At 41.6% G+C, this 19,324-nt stretch overlaps 1 protein-coding gene and 1 long non-coding RNA gene across 2 annotated transcripts in view; one reads left to right on the top strand and one right to left on the bottom strand.

Moving 5' to 3' along the window:
- The window catches only part of alg14 (ALG14 UDP-N-acetylglucosaminyltransferase subunit), a 105,886-nt gene extending 90,419 nt beyond the window's left edge, over positions 1 to 15,467 (top strand). The window contains exon 4 of the mRNA XM_043698853.1: positions 15,142 to 15,467. Within this exon, the coding sequence (XP_043554788.1) occupies positions 15,142 to 15,372 (231 nt within the window). The 3' untranslated portion in view covers positions 15,373 to 15,467. The remainder of the gene's footprint in view (positions 1 to 15,141) is intronic.
- Positions 1 to 16,010, bottom strand: part of LOC122554203 — a 36,920-nt gene extending 20,910 nt beyond the window's left edge. Inside the window, exon 1 of the long non-coding RNA XR_006312927.1 lies at positions 15,929 to 16,010. This is a non-coding gene — a long non-coding RNA (uncharacterized LOC122554203). The remainder of the gene's footprint in view (positions 1 to 15,928) is intronic.
- Positions 16,011 to 19,324: the final 3,314 nt, after the last annotated feature.

Raw genomic sequence — 19,324 nt, 5'->3', positions numbered from 1 at the left:
TCCTGATTTAACTTACATCCGACATCCAGACTACTGTTTGGGGGCCTGTAGATGACTCCCAAGAGGGTCTTTTTACCCTTAGTATTTCTCAGCTCTATCCACACTGACTCTACATCCCCTGACTCTAGGTCCCCCCGCGCAAGGGACTGAATATCGTCCCTTACCAACAAGGCACCCTACCCCCTCTGCCCGTCAGTCTGTCCTTATGATAGCACGTGTATCCTTGAATATTCATTTCCCAGCCCCTGTCCACTTGAAGCCACGTCTCAGTTATCCCCACAATATCGTATCTGCCAATTTCCAAAAGAGCCTCAAGCTCATCCATCTTATGTCTAATGCTTCGATTTACTCAGCATTCCCACTAATTTTCTTTACAGCTGCACGGGCCTCCAAGGTCTGTGTGTGGTAATGACTTCCAGAACTTGAATTGGCACCTTATTGAATTCCTTTTGGAATTCCCAAATTTACAAACAAGGAGTAGGCCATTTGGTTTCTCAAGCCTGCTGTGCCATTCAATAGGAACGTGCCTGATCTGATTGTAAAGTCAAATCAACATTTCCACGTACACTGAGAACTCTTTATGTTAGGGAGAATTGGGCCAAATGCTGGCAAATGGGACAAGATTAATTTGGGATATCTGGTCAGCATGGATGAGTTGGACAAGAGTGTCTGTTTCCATGCTGTACATCTCGATGAGGCTACTTCGCAAGAATCTGTCCATTCTGCCTTTAAAGAAAATCCACCAACTTTTCATGAAGAGAATTACTTATGATCTGATGGAACATTTCACTCAATCTCAGTATTAAATTGGTGATCCCTTAATTTGTAAACATTAACCCTGATTTTTTTGATTCTCCAGGATGTTAAAAGGAAGTTTCCACTTACATCACTTGTCTCAATCAAATTGCCTATCATTCTTTTAAACTCCAGCAGATATACAAAACAGGAACAGGTCCTTCAGCCCACCAAGACTGCAGCCTGACACATGACACCTTTCGAAACTAAAAACCTTGTGCCTCTATGCAGTCTGTATCACTGTATACCCTGCCTATTCATGTATCTGTCAAGATGCCTCTTAAGTATCTGCCACCCCTTTGTTTAAACACCCTTGTGTATTCTCCTTTTAAACTTTACCTTTTTACCTTAAACCAATGTCCCTAGTAATTGACATTGCTACCCTGGGTAAAGACTCTGCTTTTCCATTCTATTCATGTCTCACATAATTTTGTAAGCTTCTATCAGGTTGCCCCCCAGCCTCTGATGGTCAAGTGAAAACAAACCAAGTTTTTCCAATCTGTCCTCAGAGCTAATACCCTCGAAACTAGGAAATGTCCTGATAAATCAGTTCTGTATCCTCACCAAAGTCTCCCCATCCCTCTGGTAGAGTGGTAACCAGGATTGTATACAGTATTTCAAATGAAGCCTTACTATAGTACTGTACAGCTGCAACATAACTTGCCAGTTTTTACACTTCATGCCCTGACCAATGAAGGCAAGCTTGCCGTATATTTTCTTGACCACCTTATCCACTTATGTTGCCATTTTTGGGGAACTGTGGACCTGTACAATTAGATCCTCTTTTATTTAATGCTTCTAAGAATTCTGCAATTTACTGTATATTTCACTTCTGCATTAGACCTTCCAAAACTCATCACCTCGCGTTTTGTCCAGATTAAATTCTATCTGCTGTCTCTCCACCAGGTCTTTAGCCTATCTATAAACCTAGCTTGTACAGCTTCCTCTTTTACTAACCTACTAGTTACATCATCAGAAAAATCAAACTGTCTAACAGGATTTCTACTTCTTAAAACAATGTTGACTTGTTCTAACCATACTATACTTAAATGTGTTGTTAGGATTTAACAATAGATTCTAGCATATTCCTGTTGGCTAATGTCATTAACTGGGCTGTAGTTACGTACAAACATGTGAAAAAGGGCAGGTATAGGTCATTCCATTAGCGAGCTAACTCTGCCATTCAATAAGATTGTGGCTGATCTGATTGTGACCTCAAATTCCTGCCTATCCCTCATAACCTTTCACCCCCTGCTTAAGAAGAATTTATTTATCTCAGTCTGAAAAATATTTCTGCTTCCACCACCTTTTCAGGAAGAATTTCAACAACACGACCCTCAAAAAGAGATGCTATTGTCTAATCTGTTTTAAAAACACCCCTGATTTTTTTTTTAAATGACCCCTAAGAGATCTTGAAAGACTACCTATTCTCTGAGATTATCTTTACTACTTCTCCATTCTGCCCATCTTTTTGAAAGAGAATCCCTACAGTACAGAGACAGGCCATTCGGCCCAACAAATCCAGACTAAGTCTCTGAAGAATAACTCACCCAGACCTATTCCCCTACCCTATATTTATTCCTGACTAATGCACCTAACCTACACATCTCTGAACACGATGGGCAACTTAGCACAGTCAATTAACCTAACCTGCTCATCTTTGGACTGTGGGAGGAAACCAGAGCACCTGGAGGAAACCCATGCAGACACTGGGAGAACGTACAAACTCCACATAGACAGTCGCCCGAGGCTGGAATTGAACCCAGGTCCCAGGTGCTGTGAGGCAGCAGTGCTAACCACTGAGCCACCATGCATACCCTGGAATATTTAGTTACCAATCTTAGTCACATTGTAACCATCTCCTGTGATTATGATTCAATCTAAACCATTTATTTCTGTGTCACAGATTCATTTATCTTATTGCAGATGCACTTTCTTCACATAGTAAATTAGTCTTATTTTCACCAAACTCTTCCTCCCCCTCTGTTAGTTTAAGACTGTAATATACAGGAACAGAATTAGGCCACTCGGCCCAGCGGGTCTGTTGTGCCATTCAGTCATGGCTGATGTGTTCCTCCAACCCATTCTCCTGCCTTTTCCCCATAAACTCTTGACTCCCTTACTGATCAAGAACCTTATGGATCTCTCTCTTAAATACACTCAATGGCTTTGCCTCCATAACCTCTTATGGTAATGAGTTCCACAGATTAGCCACCCTCTACCTGAAGAAATTCTTCTTCATCTCAGTGAAGGGACAACCCTTTAGAACTCTGAGGCTGTGCCCTTCCTTTTTCCTACTAAACATCATCTCCACGTCCACCCTATCTAGGCCTTTCAGTATTCTATAAGTTTCAGTAAGGTCCTCCCCTCATCTTCTTAAACTCCATTGAGTACAGACCCAAAGCCTTCAACGACGACTCATTTGACAAGCCATTCATTCCCGGGATCACGCTTGTAAACTTCCACTGGATCCGGTCCAAGGCCAGCATGCCCTTCCTCAGATAAGAGACCCAAAACTACTCACGATATTTCAAGTGTAGTCTGACCAGAACCTTGTACAGCCTCAGTGGCACATCCCTGCTTTTATCGTCTAGACCTCTCAAAGTGAATGCTAACATTGCATTTGCCTTCCTAACAACCAACTGAACTTGAATGTTAACTAGGACTCCCAAGTGCTTCAGATTTCCAAAGCTTTTCCCATTTAGAAAGTAGCTTATTATTTCTATTAAAGTGCTATAAGTTTCACAGCAGCACGGTGGCTCAGTGGTTAGCACTGTTGCCTCACAATGTCAGGGACCCAGGTTCAATTCCAGCCTCGGGCGACTGTCTGTGTGGAGTTTGCACATTCTCCCTGTGTTTCCCTGGGTTTCCTCCGGGTGCTCTGGATTCCTCCCAGACTTGTCCAAAGATTTGCAAGTCACGTGAATTGGCCATGCTAAATTTCCCACAGTGTTAGGTGCATTAGTCAGGAGGAAATGGATCTGGATAGGTTACTCTTCAGCGGGTCGGTGTGGATTTGTTGGGCCGATGGGCCTGTTTCCACACTGTAGGGAATCTAATCTAATCTACATAACCACTCACTTTCCCACATTGTATTCCATCTCTTTGCCTGCTCTCCTAGCCTGTCCAAATCCTTCTGCAGCCTCCTAACTTTGCCAACACTACCTGTTCTTCTACCTATCTTTGTGTCTTCTGAAAACTTAGCAACAGTGCCCTCAGTTCCTTCATCCAGATTGTTAATGTATAACATGAATGGTTGTGGTCCCAAAACTGACCCGTGTGGAAAAGACCCCTATATCCCTACTCTCTGCCTTCTGCCAGTCAACCAATCCTCTGTCTATGACAATATCTTGCCCCTCTTATTTTATTGAACAACCTCCTGTGTGGCACCTTGTTATAGCCCTTTGGAAATCTAAATAGATTATGTCCACTGGCTCTCCTTAGAGACATTCGTCCCTGCCCTGACCAAATTTGCTGGGGTGCATTCTTTGCTTATGTGGCTTGTCTCTTCCTTTCACATTCTGATCACTATTACTTGTAGTGCTAACCTGTACTATTTCCTTGTTTATCTATGTAGCTTCCCTCGTGTATACCTTGCAATGCCTTTTCTGTCCATACAGACACTTCTCTCAATCCTTATTCTTAATTTAAATTGATTTGAGTCTGAATCAAATGGGTGGGTCATAATTTGGCAGAGCTCAGATTGCACCTATTTCTACAACAGCCTTGATTTCTTGTTCTTGCTGAGTAAACAGATTAATCACGAAATAGCAGATTTATTGAAACACAGCCTCAGTTTATAATTAACACAAATAAAGGGGGATATCCTTTATGGAAACAACAAAATGAATGCTTTGTCTAAATTGTTTAGATACCAAGGACACTATCCTAAGTGCAGTGATAGTTCAGCCAAGCCTTTGCTTGTTTTACACAGAATTACAGTCCTGCCTTGTTAATTAAAAGGGCAAGTTCAGTTCAACTCTTTATCTGTCCTTCAAGAATTTGGCATTGCCACTTCTAGAGCTGTTTATGAATCAGTGACAGACAGGTTCCCCATTAAATTTTATAAAAACTTAGTGTGGTAAGTGCATTAATGTCTGTGTTTGCTCTGTAGTAATTGGCAGGTCATACACTGTACCAAAGGATTTGGTAGTTTCTCTTATTCCAGGACGCATCCCCTGACTACTTCAGTCTCCCGTGACACTGCTTCATTTTTCACTAGATGATCCATGAAAATCTCTTCCTTTAACTTGTTCGTGCAAACCAAATTGCATCTGTTGAAGCAGCGTTTCACTGAGCTACTAACCACTGCATCTAAATAAAACAACCCACTTCAGCATTATCTGCTAAAGGATGTAGACTTGGCTTTGGAGATATGAATGTTGCATTTTGTATTGCATCAAAGTTTGGCCAGAGCCAAGCATGTTAATTTGTAACTATTCCCAGTACATGAAAGTACAATCTGCTCGCCCATCTGATTCTACGGGGCCAGAGCTTTCAATTCAGTTTTCCATAACTGAATCTGTATTACTTTTTATGAAGTCAAATAAGGAAATGCTTCCACCCAATAACTTTTGGTTTCTGTGATTGTTAGGTAGTTTAGCTCCAGAGGTCCACATTCAGGAGGATCTGTGGTGTGTTATCAAATGGTTTGCCATAGATTGTAACAACAATAGCTTTATTTTAAAAAGTGAGTGGAGGTCATGTATCACTGAGCCCCTTGAAAGTACTACGCCACATCAAGTAATCATAGTAACTGAACAAAATGTTTTCAGAGGGACTTTTAACTACTAATGTGTTGCTAAATGACAAACCAGTGGAAACACTGCTTTCTAATGATAGTTCTGCTGGTCTATGAGACTTAAAAACATGTAATGATGGCTGTAGGCATGGCCACAAATAATAGGATGAAGATAGCGTAATTGGAGCTGTTGAAGGAATGTAGGCCTGCAGCAGGTCACAGAGCTAGATGAGTAAGACTATGACACTTTTGAACACCAGAATGAGAATTTTAAAATTTAAGATTTTCATGAACCAGAGCCAATGAGGTCAGTGAACATCAAGGTAATGGATAAACTGGTTGGCGCTTAAGACCATAAGATGGAGGAGCAGATATAGTCCATTAAGCCAATTGTGTCCACTATTCTACTCAACTCTACTTTGCTGCCTTTCCTTTTCTCATGATTCATTTGAATATACTTAGCAATCCAACCTCAATAGCTCTCTGCGGTAAATAATTCCATAGATTAACTACCTGCTGAGAAAAGAAATTCCTCCTCAATTTTGTCTTAAATGTGCGGCCCCTAATTCTGAGGTTACACCCATTGGTTCCTTGACTCTCCTACTAGGGTAGACTCCTCAACTGCCCTGCCAAGTAACCTAAGAATCTTGTACATTGTAATAAGGTCATCTCCAACCAGTTCAGGCCCAACTTATGGAAGCAGTCCCCATCAGACAGTCCCTCCATAACGGTGTCAAGCTGGTGAATCTCCACTGATCTGCCTTTTATGTTAATATATCTTTCCTTTGACAAGGGACCCAAATTGTATTTCAGTTGTGTTGCATTGTACAGTTTTAGCAAAACTCCTTACTTTTAGATTCCATTCTTTTTTGAGGTAAAGGCCAACATTCCATTTGCTTTTACTATTATCCGCTGAACTTGGGATGCCAGCTTTTTTTGTGATTCATGGACCAGGAATCCCAATATGGCTCAGAGTTTTGTATGAGCTCAGGTTTATGGAGGCTACAAGATTGGACACTGCCAAGGAAAGCATTGGATCATTTACTGGTAATTTTAGGGACAGAAAAGGCATTAAAGATTGTTTCACCAGCAGATTATTTGCACGGTGAAGGTGGGACGTGGAACTAGAAGATTTTGGTGTTTTGTGATGATTGTTAAGATTATCATTTTTTAAAAATAAGACTGAGTTTCAAAGAGTGTTTTGTTTTTGTTCAGAATAATGCTTGGACATAGAAAGTAAATTTATGCATGCAGTTATTTTGGCAATCAAAGTATAACAATTTACCAAGAGTGACCGTGGCAGCTAAATCCATTACATTATTATAACAATCTATAAGAGGGATGTAGTGTTTGCAAAATAAACATTTGAAAAGGTTTGAAATTAATTTCAAAGAATCACCTATCTGACTAAAACTGTGCGTGTCTTTGAATGATGGAAATATTTTGCTGAAAATCTCCACAGTCAATCAAGCAGAAAGTTGAGCCAGGAAGTTGGGGAGGGGTGACTTATGCTTTCTGCAATTTCCTTTAATTGCAATGAGTGTGTAAGATGAGGAGTAATTTACAGAAGATGTGGCTGAATAATTGCAGTGAAATTTAAATATAAGCTAAAGATTAAAGACTACAAAAGACCTGCATCTTTCAAGAATGTTCCAGTTACATTTCAGAATGGATTTTTCAAAAGTCCTTATAGAAGTTTCAATAAAGATCTTTAGGTAGGTCAGTGTTAAACGGCAATTTGCAAAAGGGTAGTAGTTAAGTTTGTACATAGGTTAAAAAAACAATCTTATCAAATTTCCATTGGTGGTAATACTTAGATGTCAATGTACTGTAATTACCAATGTATTAATAGAAGTAGTTTTAATGTGAATGTATATATCCACATTCTGCAGCATTGGACAAAGATAATGGTCTTCCTCTTCCAAAATATTATGATGCTGAATTTGAACAAGGAATGTCAACTACTTTCTGAATAACTAACTTCTGCAATTTGTGATGGGAAAAGTACTGGCAAAATTTACTGCAATACTGGATATCCTTGGCTCCAAAGCCAGTATGAATTGGTTTGGTTCAGAAAGTGGCCCAAATCTGCCCAAAAATATGAAGTGAAACCTTGTCACCCCTGAAATTCTTTGAAGTGGCTGCTAGACCATCTGAAACTTCTGTTCCCTTTAAGTCAGCCAAGCTGCTGTTATAGTCACCAGAGCAGATCAAGGATTTAGGAAGGGTGGGCCTCCACTAGACATGCTTCATTTGGAAATAAATTTGCTGATGATATATTTTCCCCCTTATTGAGGGAGTACTTCTGAGAGGAATTACTAATGAATATTTTAGCCTTCAATCTTTGTCCCATTCTGTTGGCAGATCCTCATGTTGAGGGTAATTTCTTCTGTGGATGGGAATGAGATGTCACTTGGCCATGGTTTTGTAATTGGTTTATGGGCCTATCCTGGTTGAACAGGCTCTTCCACTATGACGAGATCGGCCATCCTTAGAAGTGATGGTGGATTGTTGGCTTGACCAGCTACCAACAATTTTAAGAACCAACCCAACCACCCCCTCCCCTCCATTTTTCTCACTGTTCCCTCTCTGTGACTGTTCTATTGATTGGAAGATCATGACACTATTTTTGATTATGAAATTGGCATTTTGCTTGCATTTGGGTGTGGGTTTCCCATTTGCATTGACAACAGAGCAGTTCTCCATAGCGGCTTTGGAATATTTCCTTTGGCCTTCCATGTGAGATAGATCTCTGGCTCAACTCTGAGGAGAGCATTTCATTCGGTTGGGCATTCTACCGATATGTCCTGTTCCTCTCCACTAATATGAGGTTATCATAATCTCTATACTTAACGTAAGGACACTTATGTTTGTTCTGGTGGCTTCCCACATGATTCTTCTAAGATAACCATTGATATTGATATCCTAGGGTCTTGAAATGGCATCTCCACGTTATTCAAGTTTTACAGTGAAGAAGCATGGGGAGAACAGTTGCCCAATAGACTTTTGAGTTTAGTGTTGGGTCTGATATAACAATTCTGAAACTCAAGGATATAATTTATCATAGGCTGAACTAACACATTGGATTTGGTGATGTACCTCTTCACTCATGTAGAATTGATAGCCTCCAAGAGATGGGAGCAAGTGATGATTTACAACATTTCATCATGAGGCTCATTTGAAGGCATTACTTTTGATACAGTTAAGCATTTACCAGGAGTGTTTCAGTTCTGTATTGTTTCATATAAATCATTCTCTTCATTTTTGTTTTAAAGATCCTAATTCAAAATTAGTTCTTTAAGATATTTGACTTTACTTGTTGAAAATGATCTGTATAAATATTTCAGCCTCACAATGAGCACAAACTGCTTTCAATGAGCTCATGTGTGAAGAATGTAACTTGGGCAAGGTACCAGAAGCATGCAAAGATGAACAGCATAAGAGTCTTCAATCTGAGAAGAGGTGACTCTTACAGAAGGTTATAACATAATTAATGGCAGACAGAAAGTCAACCCAGGATACAGTTGCAATACATGTCTCAGTAGCACAGCACAATAATCAGTGTTGTGAAAGGTATGCTCCAAATGCAGAAAGAGGCATTGCTTTATGCACAGTGGGATCAGCAGCTGAAATGGATTGTATGAAATGGCCGTGTTTTGGAAGATGTTAATCAAGTAAGCCAAAGTCCATCTTCAAACCTATCTTGTGAAGATAACATCCTTGCTTAAGTGATGTTTTTGGAGGAATTATTACATCCACTATAATTGGTATCAGTTTCCATATTATATGCCATTTAAAAAAAAGATAAGGCAGTTTGGATCAAATTTGTTGGCTAAAATGGTTTACATTGGGGAAACCTCAATGCAGCTATTTAAAGCTGAAGGGCTGTGTTATGATCTGGATGCCCTCCAGATACGTTTCCCCCCCTCCCCCCCACCCCCCAGTGCTCAACACAATAGTCGTGCTTCCCTAGGCAGGCACTTGCTTCCTGCCAGCTAAATTCTGAACACCGTATGAAAGACATATCATGCACAGGGCATTTTTGCACTGCAAAGGCTGTGGATTTGACCTGTACTGAAATTGATAAAAAATTGTTATTTATAAACAGATAGAATCAATTCATATTGCAGACCAAAAAAACTGCAGATTATGGAATTCAAATTGGACAAGCAGGAGGGTGGAAGAACACAGTAAGCCAGGCAGCATCAGGAGGTGGAGAAGGAATAGGGGTGAGGGTAGGGGGAGCTGCAGACAAAGGTGTGGGAGGGGTGGAGCAAAATGGTTTTGGGTTGGGAGAGTGGTGAGGTAGTGATAGGTGGATGCATGTGGTGGGTACGACCTGGTTGGTAGCTGGAGGGAAGGGTTGGTTGGAGGGAAGGAGGTGGGGCTGGAAAGGGACTCTGGGGAACAGGTGGAAAGGTTATGTGAAATTGGGGAACCCAATGTTAAGTCTTCCAGGCTGTAGGCTGCCCAGGCAGAAGATGTGTTGTTCCTCCAACTTGCGCTCTGATTCATTGTGGCAATGGAGGAGACCAAGGATGGTCATGTCAGAGAAGGAGTGGGAAGGAAAATTGAAATGGATGGTGACTGGGAGGTCAGGCTCGCCCTTACGTGCCCAGCTTTGGTGTTCAGCAAAACATACCCTTAGGTTACATTTGGTCTCCCCGATGTAGAGAAGACCATATTGGGAGCACTGGGTACAGTAAACTGGGTTGGAGGAGAGGCAGGTAAACCTCTCTCACCTTAAGGACTGTTTGAGGCCCTGGATGGAGGTGAGGGACGTGGTGTGTTGGCAGGTTTTGCATCTTTTACGGTTGGGGGAGGGGAAGGATAGGTGAGGAGGATGGCGCAAAGCAAGGAGTGGCGAAGGGAATGGTCCTTGCGGAAGGCAGAGCTGGGTGGGGAGGAGAAGATGCTTTTGTTTAAGGATGATGTGTTGGATGCGGAGGCTAGTGGGGCGGAAAGTGATTAGATTAGATTCCCTACACTATGGAAACAGGCCCTTCGGCCCAACAAGTTCACACTGACCCTCTGAAGGGTAACCCACCCAGACCCATTCCCCAAACCTATATTTATCACTGACTAATGCACCTAACACAACAGGCAATTTATCACGGACACTTCATCTGACCTGCAAATCTTTGGATTGTGGAAGGAAACTAGAGTCCCCAGAGGAAACCCATGCAGGCATTGGGAGAATGTGCAAACTTCACACAGACAGTCGTCTGAGGCAGGAATCGAACCCAGGTCCTTGGTGCTGTGAGACAGCAGTGCTAATCACTGAGCCACTGTGCCACCCTAAAGTAATGTTTAGGGGAACCCTGCCTTTATTATGTTTGGAGGGGGGAAGATTTAGAGTAGTGAAGTGGGGAATTTGGAGGAGGTATGGTGGAGGGCGGTCTGGATGACAAAGGTGTGGAAAGCACGTTGTTTAAAATAAGTAAACATCTGGATGCTTGGGAGTGGAACGTCACCTCATCAGAGGAGATATGACTGAGATGGAGGAATTGGGAAAGTGGGATGGAGTGTTTGCAGGATACGGGGTGGGAGAAGGTGTAGTGCAGGTAGTTATGGGAGTCTATAGGTTTGTAGTAAATGTTGGTCCATAAATTGTCGCAGGAGATGGAAACTGAGAGGTCAAGGAAGAGGATTGAGGTATCTGAGATAGACCAAGTGAATTTAAGGGCAGGATGGACGTTTTTGGCAATGATGATGAACTGTTGCAGTTCAGCCTGGGTGCAGGAGGCACCCCTGACGCAGTCATCGATGTAACGGCAGACAAGTTAGGGAATAGTACCTGTGTTTGCACTCAAGAGGGACTTATTGATGTGGCCAACAAAGAGGCAGGCGTAGCTAGGGCCCATGCAAGTGTCCATGGCCACTCACTGGATTTGGAGGAAATGGGAAGAGTTATTGAGGGTGAGGACTAATTCAGCGAGATGGAGATCGGTGGTCTCTTCTATATCGGTAAGACCAAACGTCATTTTGTGTCTAACTAAGTGTGTAAGTTGATTGTAGCATTTTGTTCATTAGGACAGTAACTAGGAGAGTTCGATAGATTCAGGATCAGTTCCTGCAGATTGGAGGATGGCTAATGTTGTACCACTTTTTAAGAAAGGTGGGAGAGAGAAAACAGGAAATTTTCGACCAGTTAGTCTGACCTCAGTGGTGGGAAAGATGCTGGAGTCTATTATAAAGGATGAAATTATGACACATCTGGATAGTAGTAACAGGATAGGTCAGAGTCAGCATGGATTTATGAAGGGGAAATCATGCTTGACTAATCTTCTGGAATTTTTTGAGGATGTAACTCTGAAGATGGACGAGGGAGATCCAGTAGATGTAGTGTACCTGGACTTTCAGAAAGCTTTTGATAAAGTCCCACAAAGGAGGTTAGTCAGCAAAATTAGGGCGCATGGTATTGGGGGCAAAGTACTAACTTGGATTGAAAGTTGATTGGCTGATAGGAAACAAAGAGTAGTGATAAACGGCTCCATTTCAGAATGGCAGGCAGTGACCAGTGGGGTACCGCAGGGATCAGTACTGGGACCGCAGCTTTTTACAATATATATTAATGATATAGAAGATGGTACTAGTCATGAAATTAGCCAATTTGCTGATGATACTAAGCTGGGTGGCAGGGTGAAATGTGAGGAGGATGTTAGGAGATTACAGGGTGACCTGGACAAGTTAGGTGAGTGGTCAGATGCATGGCAGATGCAGTTTAATGTGGATAAGTAGGTTCACGAGGTCAATTCCTGAAATGGCGGGACTACCTTACACTGAAAGACTGGGGTGACTGGGCTTGTATACCCTTGAGTTTAGAAGACTGAGGGGATATGATTGAGACCTATAAGATTATCAAAGGATTGGACACTCTGGCAGCAGGAAACATGTTTCCGCTGATGGGTGAGTGCCGAACCAGAGGACACAGCTTAAAAATACGGGGTAGACCATTTAGGACAGAGATGAGGAGAAACTTCTTCACCCAGAGAGTGGTGGGTGTGTGGAATGCTCTGCCCCAGAGGGCAGTGGAGGCCCAGTCTCTGGATTCATTTAAGAAAGAGTTGGATAGAGCTCACAAGGATTGTGGAATCAAGAGTTATGGAGATAAGGCAGGAACAGGATAGTGATTAAGGATGATCAGCCGTGATCATATTGAATGGTCGTGCAGGCCCGAAGGGCAGAATAGCCTACTCCTGCCCCTATTGTCTATTTCAAAAGATTCTTGGTTGATTGGAAAGCATCTTGCAACCATAAGGGATCATAACAGTCAAGATAAATCCAAGTAATTTCCTTTTTCACTTGGGGGAATGGAGACTATCTTTGCTTTTTAGGATGAACATAGCTATGCACAGCGAGAATAATTAGACCAGGATTGAGGGAGGATATTTTTGAAACTAGAAGGTGAAGGGAGAGCAGAGAAGGCAAGAGATGAGCTCCAGGCTGGATAAGGGTAAAGGTGCAGAGAGGTCGAAAGCTACCAGCAGAGTGAGGGGGTTGGAGCAGGGCCACTGATTGGAGAAAGACGCCAGGTAAAGTTGGGTCTGAGACTTTTGGTTAATGAGGAGAGAATGAGACTGTGATTAGGGAGAAGAGATTTAGAGAGTAAATTTGAGGATGTTAAGCTGGGGTAGTGAGCAAAGGAAGGCTTTGCATTGTTGTAATTGACATATGTGAGCTTGAGGGAAGGGCAAGTGAGGAGGGGATTTGTAGTGCTATTTATGCTTTCTAAATTGAGAGACAGCACTTATGGGACAACAGAGCAAGATCTAGCTGGTGAGAGGGGACAAATAATCTGGACTGAGAGGAGAAATACGAATTGCAGTCATTTTTAGTACTATATTGTTTTCAAATTTAAAAGATAATTAATCTTTTAATTTTGAGGGCTGTTGTTACTGCTATTTATCTTGAGTGATGTCAAGTAATTGTGGATATCTAATTTCACACCATTACTTCATTTAACACATCAATGAAACTCAATCAGCCTTTTACAATGTAGCATTTATGATTTACAGTGTGCATGTGGAATGTAACAAAATGTTTTCCTTAGTTAGGGGTTTATTCTTGGCTGGCAGAGTTGAATTAGATCATTGCCTGCTATGTTCACGCTGTTAGCTTTAGTGAAGTTATTTTAGTATGTAATTTAATTTAATATTTAATAATCTTTTGGATCTTCTGTCGCTTTTTTCGTCTCTTAAAGCCAGTAACTTGTGTCTGGCTGTGGTTTCATAAGTGCTGGAATTTCAGACCTGTCTGTCTTCATGTCTGAGCCTAAACAGCAGCATTTTCGGTTGGGTGGGTTGGAGCAGGCATCACAGCTGAGCTGTTTGTGCCCATTCCAGACCTCCACGTTTGTGAACTTCCACCAAAGATCACTGGAGTGGAAATCCTGGCAGAATTTCTTTTCTTCTTAAAGTCCCACCATATTGTGGCATAGACCTGGGGATGACATCAAGTAACTGGGTGGCTTATTGTCATGGTGAAGCTAATCTTTTCAATCATGACTGTCTGCTAAATTCTGTGTATTAAAATATTGGCACAAAATTTAAGCTTCTCTCTTTCTTTCCTCTCTTGCCCCTGCATTGTCTGGCGCTCCTTGCATGCCCCATCCCTCTACTTCTCTGCCTCCATCGGTCTCTCACCCACACTTCGCTCACTCTACATATCCTCCCTCTCTTTCTTGCTCTGCTTTTTCTCACTTTACACCTCCATCCTCTCGCTCTTTCATTCCACTGTTCCCTCCTCTTTCTTTCCCTCTCTCGATTTCCCTTCACTATCTATCTCGCTCTACACCTCCCTCCTTTCATGCTCTCACTCTACATCTCTCCTCCTTTGCTCTTGCTCTACACTACCCTCCTCTCTAGCTCTTCCTCCATACCTCTCTCCTTGCTTGCTCTCACTTTACACCTCCCTCCTCTCTGTCTCAGTCCACAGTTCCTTCCGCTCACTCTCTCAGTCACGCTACACCTCCCTCCTATCTCTTTCTCAAACACGTGAATCCCCACAGAACAACAGTAGACCACTCAGCCCTTTGAGCCTGCCCTCCCATTAAATAACATCCTGGCTGGTTTGATTTAGACCTCAACTCTACATTAGTTCATACTCCCCATATTCTTTCACCTCTTGGTCATCAAGAATCGAAGTACCTCTACATTAGAAATGTTTAAATATTCTACATCCACTGCTTTTTGAGGACAGGAACTCTAAAGGCTCTCAACCCACTGAGAGAAAAAAATGTTTCCTCATCTCTGTTTTAAATGGGTGACATCTTATTTTTAAACAATGACTCCTTGTTCTCGATTCTCCCAACTCTCACTCCCTTGCACCTCTCCACCAAATCCTCGACTGTGTCACCTGCACCCCCTCGCTCGACACCTTCCCTCCCCCAACTTGCTTGACACCTCCTCCTCCCCCTCCCTTTCCACCTTTCACATCCTCTCCCTCTTTCCCTCATAGTTTCAGATAAACCATTGAAAGGCATATTTCATACCTGGACCAACACGAGAAGGGCAGAGATTTAATGATGCACACTGGCTACACTAAACTCTCAAAGACCTGTCATTCATGCAAATGACCTTCCTTCTCTTTTTTTTCCTGTGCAGGTGCTGTGTAATGGTCCAGGAACATGTGTGCCCCTTTGCGTATCTGCTCTGCTGCTCGGAATCCTTGGAATGAAGAAAGTGTTGATTATCTACGTAGAGAGCATCTGCCGAGTTGAAACCTTATCTCTTTCAGGGAAGATACTCTACAATTTGTCAGATTACTTTTTTGTTCAGTGGTCAGTGCTACAGAAGAAATATCCCAAAGCAATCTACCTTGGACGACTAGTTTGAACATCCCGTGGGGGCTGAAACAAAGATTGTGTGGAGAGCATTTGTGCCCAGATGTCAGGAAGCAGCAGTGATGCAGAATAAATATACATTCCAGATATTGTTTATTGGGTTTAATCTCTGTAAGGGAGCATGTATACTGAAAGGAAAAGTTCTAGATAAGCTTATGGTGTTGGGGATAATCTACTGAATATAAATTTGAGATCTTGGGACTGCTGCTAGGTCAGAGAATGAAGTATTAGCCATGTACAGTATGAGGGAATCAAATCCTATATAAACAATCTTAAGGTTATTATAACTGTTGGCTGCCTCACATATTTGGACTCATTTTGTTTCACTATTTTGCCAGTTAACTAACTTTTAACAATAGGAGAAAGCCATTAGCCCCCAATTTAATTGATTACTCCTTTCTTATGCTTAGCTCTGTTCTTGAATGGTACTGTACACTAAAAATAAGTGTATTTACTTTACATTATACTTCATCCCTACAAATATTTTGCACATCAAAGGTTAGTGTAGCAGTGCTATTGATTCCCAGCCAGAATTCATTTGAACTCACCTTATTTGAAGAACATTTTTTACTTCTTAAGTTGTCAAGTGTTCATGTGAGCCACTTTTCATGATTGTAGTCTTTCTTCCTACAATGTTTTCCAAATTCTAAAATTAAAATCAACAGTAGTAGAAATGTTGGCATACATACATCAATTTTATTTGAAGTATTATAATGATATTTAGAATTGTTTACTCTGCCATTATTTCTTAATCTTCATTAGTTTCCTTTTATGGATTCTGGCCATTCCTGTATTTCCTTCCTTCTTTCCTACTCCTTTGTTTCCTCCTGAGCTTTATAATTGTCATCTACTCGTGCTTTTGATCCTCATTTCTGCCACTGCACCTGTTAAAAGACAATAGGTTAATTCCCAATTATTGAACACTAGTTTGACAATGTGGGGACAAGTCCCTGTAATGGCAAATAATTGAAGTTCTGGTGTCAAAAGAGTGAAAGGATTCTGTTAATATAGTATGCTTTGTCACCAATGAACTACTTTTCAAATGTAGTCAGGAAAGCAAGGAATCAGTCCTGGGTGATCGAATATTTGATTGTCTCTGATTCAGACTGCAGCTTAGTAATCTGGGAGAAAGAATAGGAAGCCACTTCAAGGAGAGAATTGTTCTTTCTTTAAAAATATGAAATATAAAACAAAGTCTAGTGCTAAAGTTAATTCAGATTCCGTAGCATTAAAATTTGAGAGTTAATACTTGGAACTGTGTAAATAGTACCTGTTATAAGGATGATGTAAGAGAACTGATGAATGGAAGACTTAGAGGAAGAATGCTCAGGTTTCAACAGTGTAAAACCTATTCATGTGAACTGTATACAGTTCCTACAATTTATAATAAACTAGTTGTTGCTTGAATATACCAACAACTCATTTATTCCAAAGCTAGACTAACCAACATACTACAGTTCTCTTGGTTAAGAAATTTGTCTAAGACTTGGCAGCAAGTCAAATACCAAAATGTCAATGTGTAGAAATGCAACAATAATTCCAATGCAGGCCAGTCTCTTTTATATTGCTGTCTAGTTACAGTAATGGTTTTTTAAATTAATTGATGTGTAGATTCCTACCCTGACCTCAATGTGTCATGTTTACTTTCTGTAAAATATACATTGCATTTATTTGCATTCTGAATTGATTTTACCTCGGATGAGAATATAAGGATGGGTCCTTTGAGCTGGAACATTGCAAAAGCAATTTGTCTCATGAATCCTGATTTATGCCCATTGCATCTGCAATCTACCCTCCACAGAAGCAATTGTTTCGATACACACGCCACCAAGGACAAACCCCCTGCAGTGACTCTTCAGTCTTCACTGAAGAGACATTTGCCTATTTATTATATGCCCATTAACCAGATTTGGAAAGCGCCAAGAATGGGTCCATGTACTAGCTAACACAGGAGGCCCCCATCATTACAGAGCGAGGGGGAGCTTCTTGGACTTTGAAAGGAAGGGATGTGATAACACCTATAAGGCTTATGGGAATCACGAATTAATCTACCTGTCAAGCTTGTTTATTATGAGTTCCCTTGTAACAGGAAATCGCCTATCCAACTCGAACTGATCACCTAGATCCTTTAGGGGCCCATTTGTAACTCAGTCGGCATGTCCCTATCCCTGGACCAGGAGCAGGTCAGGCAGCATCCAAGCAGCAGGAGAATCGACGTTTCGGGCATGAGTCCTTCTTCTTCAGCCGCCTTCAGGCTCATGCCCGAAACGTCGATTCTCCTGCTCCTTGGATGCTCCCTGACCTGCTGTGCTTTTCCAGCAACACATTTTCAGCTCTGATCTCCAGCATCTGCACTCCTCACTTTCTCCTGGACCAGGAGGCCCAGGTTCAAGTCCCACGTACTTCAGAGGTGTTAACAAAGCCTCAACTGGATGATTAGAAATACAGATTTTAAAAAACGACTATAAAGCAGAGTCCAGGATGTGCCTGCAGATCTGTCTGTCCTGGGCTGAGACCAGTTTGAGTGTGCCATGAGTAGCAGCTCTATTTTGGTGTTCAACAATAAATAATGTTCCTTCCGAGGTGGGCTTCCTGAGTTATTAAATCTTGTGTCACAATGGTGGCATCTGAAAATCTGGACTTGAGTCGCACACCAGGACGTCTTAGCAAGAGAGGATCCATTTGTAACATTGCATAAACATTGAGTATGAGGTTATAAATCTTCCCACTATGCCAGGTGGAAAAGCTTACTTTGAAGGCAAGGTGAAACCACAGTGGGCCATGAAGAAAAAAAACAGATAATGAGAAGAAGAAATATTGAGAAAGATGGAGAAAAAGCATTTGATTGATGTTGAAATAATAGCTCCATTGTGAAGTTGCAACAGTAATAATGCCTTCAATAAATTGTTTGTGATTCCATGGTGAATGATTGGAATTTATACCTTAAAAATTGTATGACTGACCAGAGTGAAGAAGGGAAAAACTGCAAGGGAGCACCTGTTGAAAAGTTAATTCTGTTGAAAATAATTATGTAGTTTGTATTAATGTTTCAGAACAAATTCTCTGATCAGCAAAATTTCTGTAAAAGTGCAACACTTGGCTGTGAGATTCTATTGAATACATCAACGCCTACTTAAAAATAGCAGAGGGTACTGAAATATGAACGCATTAGGTAATCGTGAGAACTTTGCTGATTGGAAAATATGACATCTTGTACTCTGTCATGCCTACAAAGCAGTGTTCCGTGAAGTAGCATCCGTTTGCCTTCTCAAGCCCATACACAAATTTTGCATTGGCAGCACTGACTAAATGTCATTTTTATTTCCAAAATAAAATGTTCATGGACAGCAGCTGCCTCCTCTTTACAATGGATGTGCAGTTCCTGGACACACCCATTCCCCATCAGGGTGATCTTGGGACTATCCACTTCTTCCTGGAACAATGGCCTGAACCACGCTCCATCCACCACCAACCACCTCCACCTGGCTGAACTCATCCTCACTCTGAGCAACTTTTCCTTTAACTCCTCTCACTTTCTTCAAATCAAAGCCAATGGTGCTGCATGGGTCCCATTTATGCCTGTCTCTTTGTGGGGCATGTGGAACATTCTTTGTTCCAGTCCTAATTGGGCCCCTCCCCACAATTCTTTGTTCACTACATTAATGACATCATTGGAGCTTCCCTCTCTTGTCTGGAATTGGACAAATTTATCAATTTCACTTCCAAGTTTCACTCCGCCCCCACTTTCACCTGGTCCACCTCTGACTCCTCCTTTCTTCAACATCTGTGTTTCCATTTCTGGGGGAAAGACTGATCACTGATATCCAATACAAGTGCTTCCTGTAAGGACTCCATCCCATTCTCACAGTTACTTTGTCTCAGTCACATCTGCCCTGATGATGTCACCTTCTGCGGGGGAGGGACGCCGATATATCCACCTTTTT

Source organism: Chiloscyllium plagiosum, chromosome 11, assembly GCF_004010195.1.
Source record: "Chiloscyllium plagiosum isolate BGI_BamShark_2017 chromosome 11, ASM401019v2, whole genome shotgun sequence".
Lineage (NCBI taxonomy): Eukaryota > Metazoa > Chordata > Chondrichthyes > Orectolobiformes > Hemiscylliidae > Chiloscyllium > Chiloscyllium plagiosum.
Note: the sequence above shows the minus strand (reverse complement) of the source record. Positions and strands in the feature narration are given on the sequence as shown.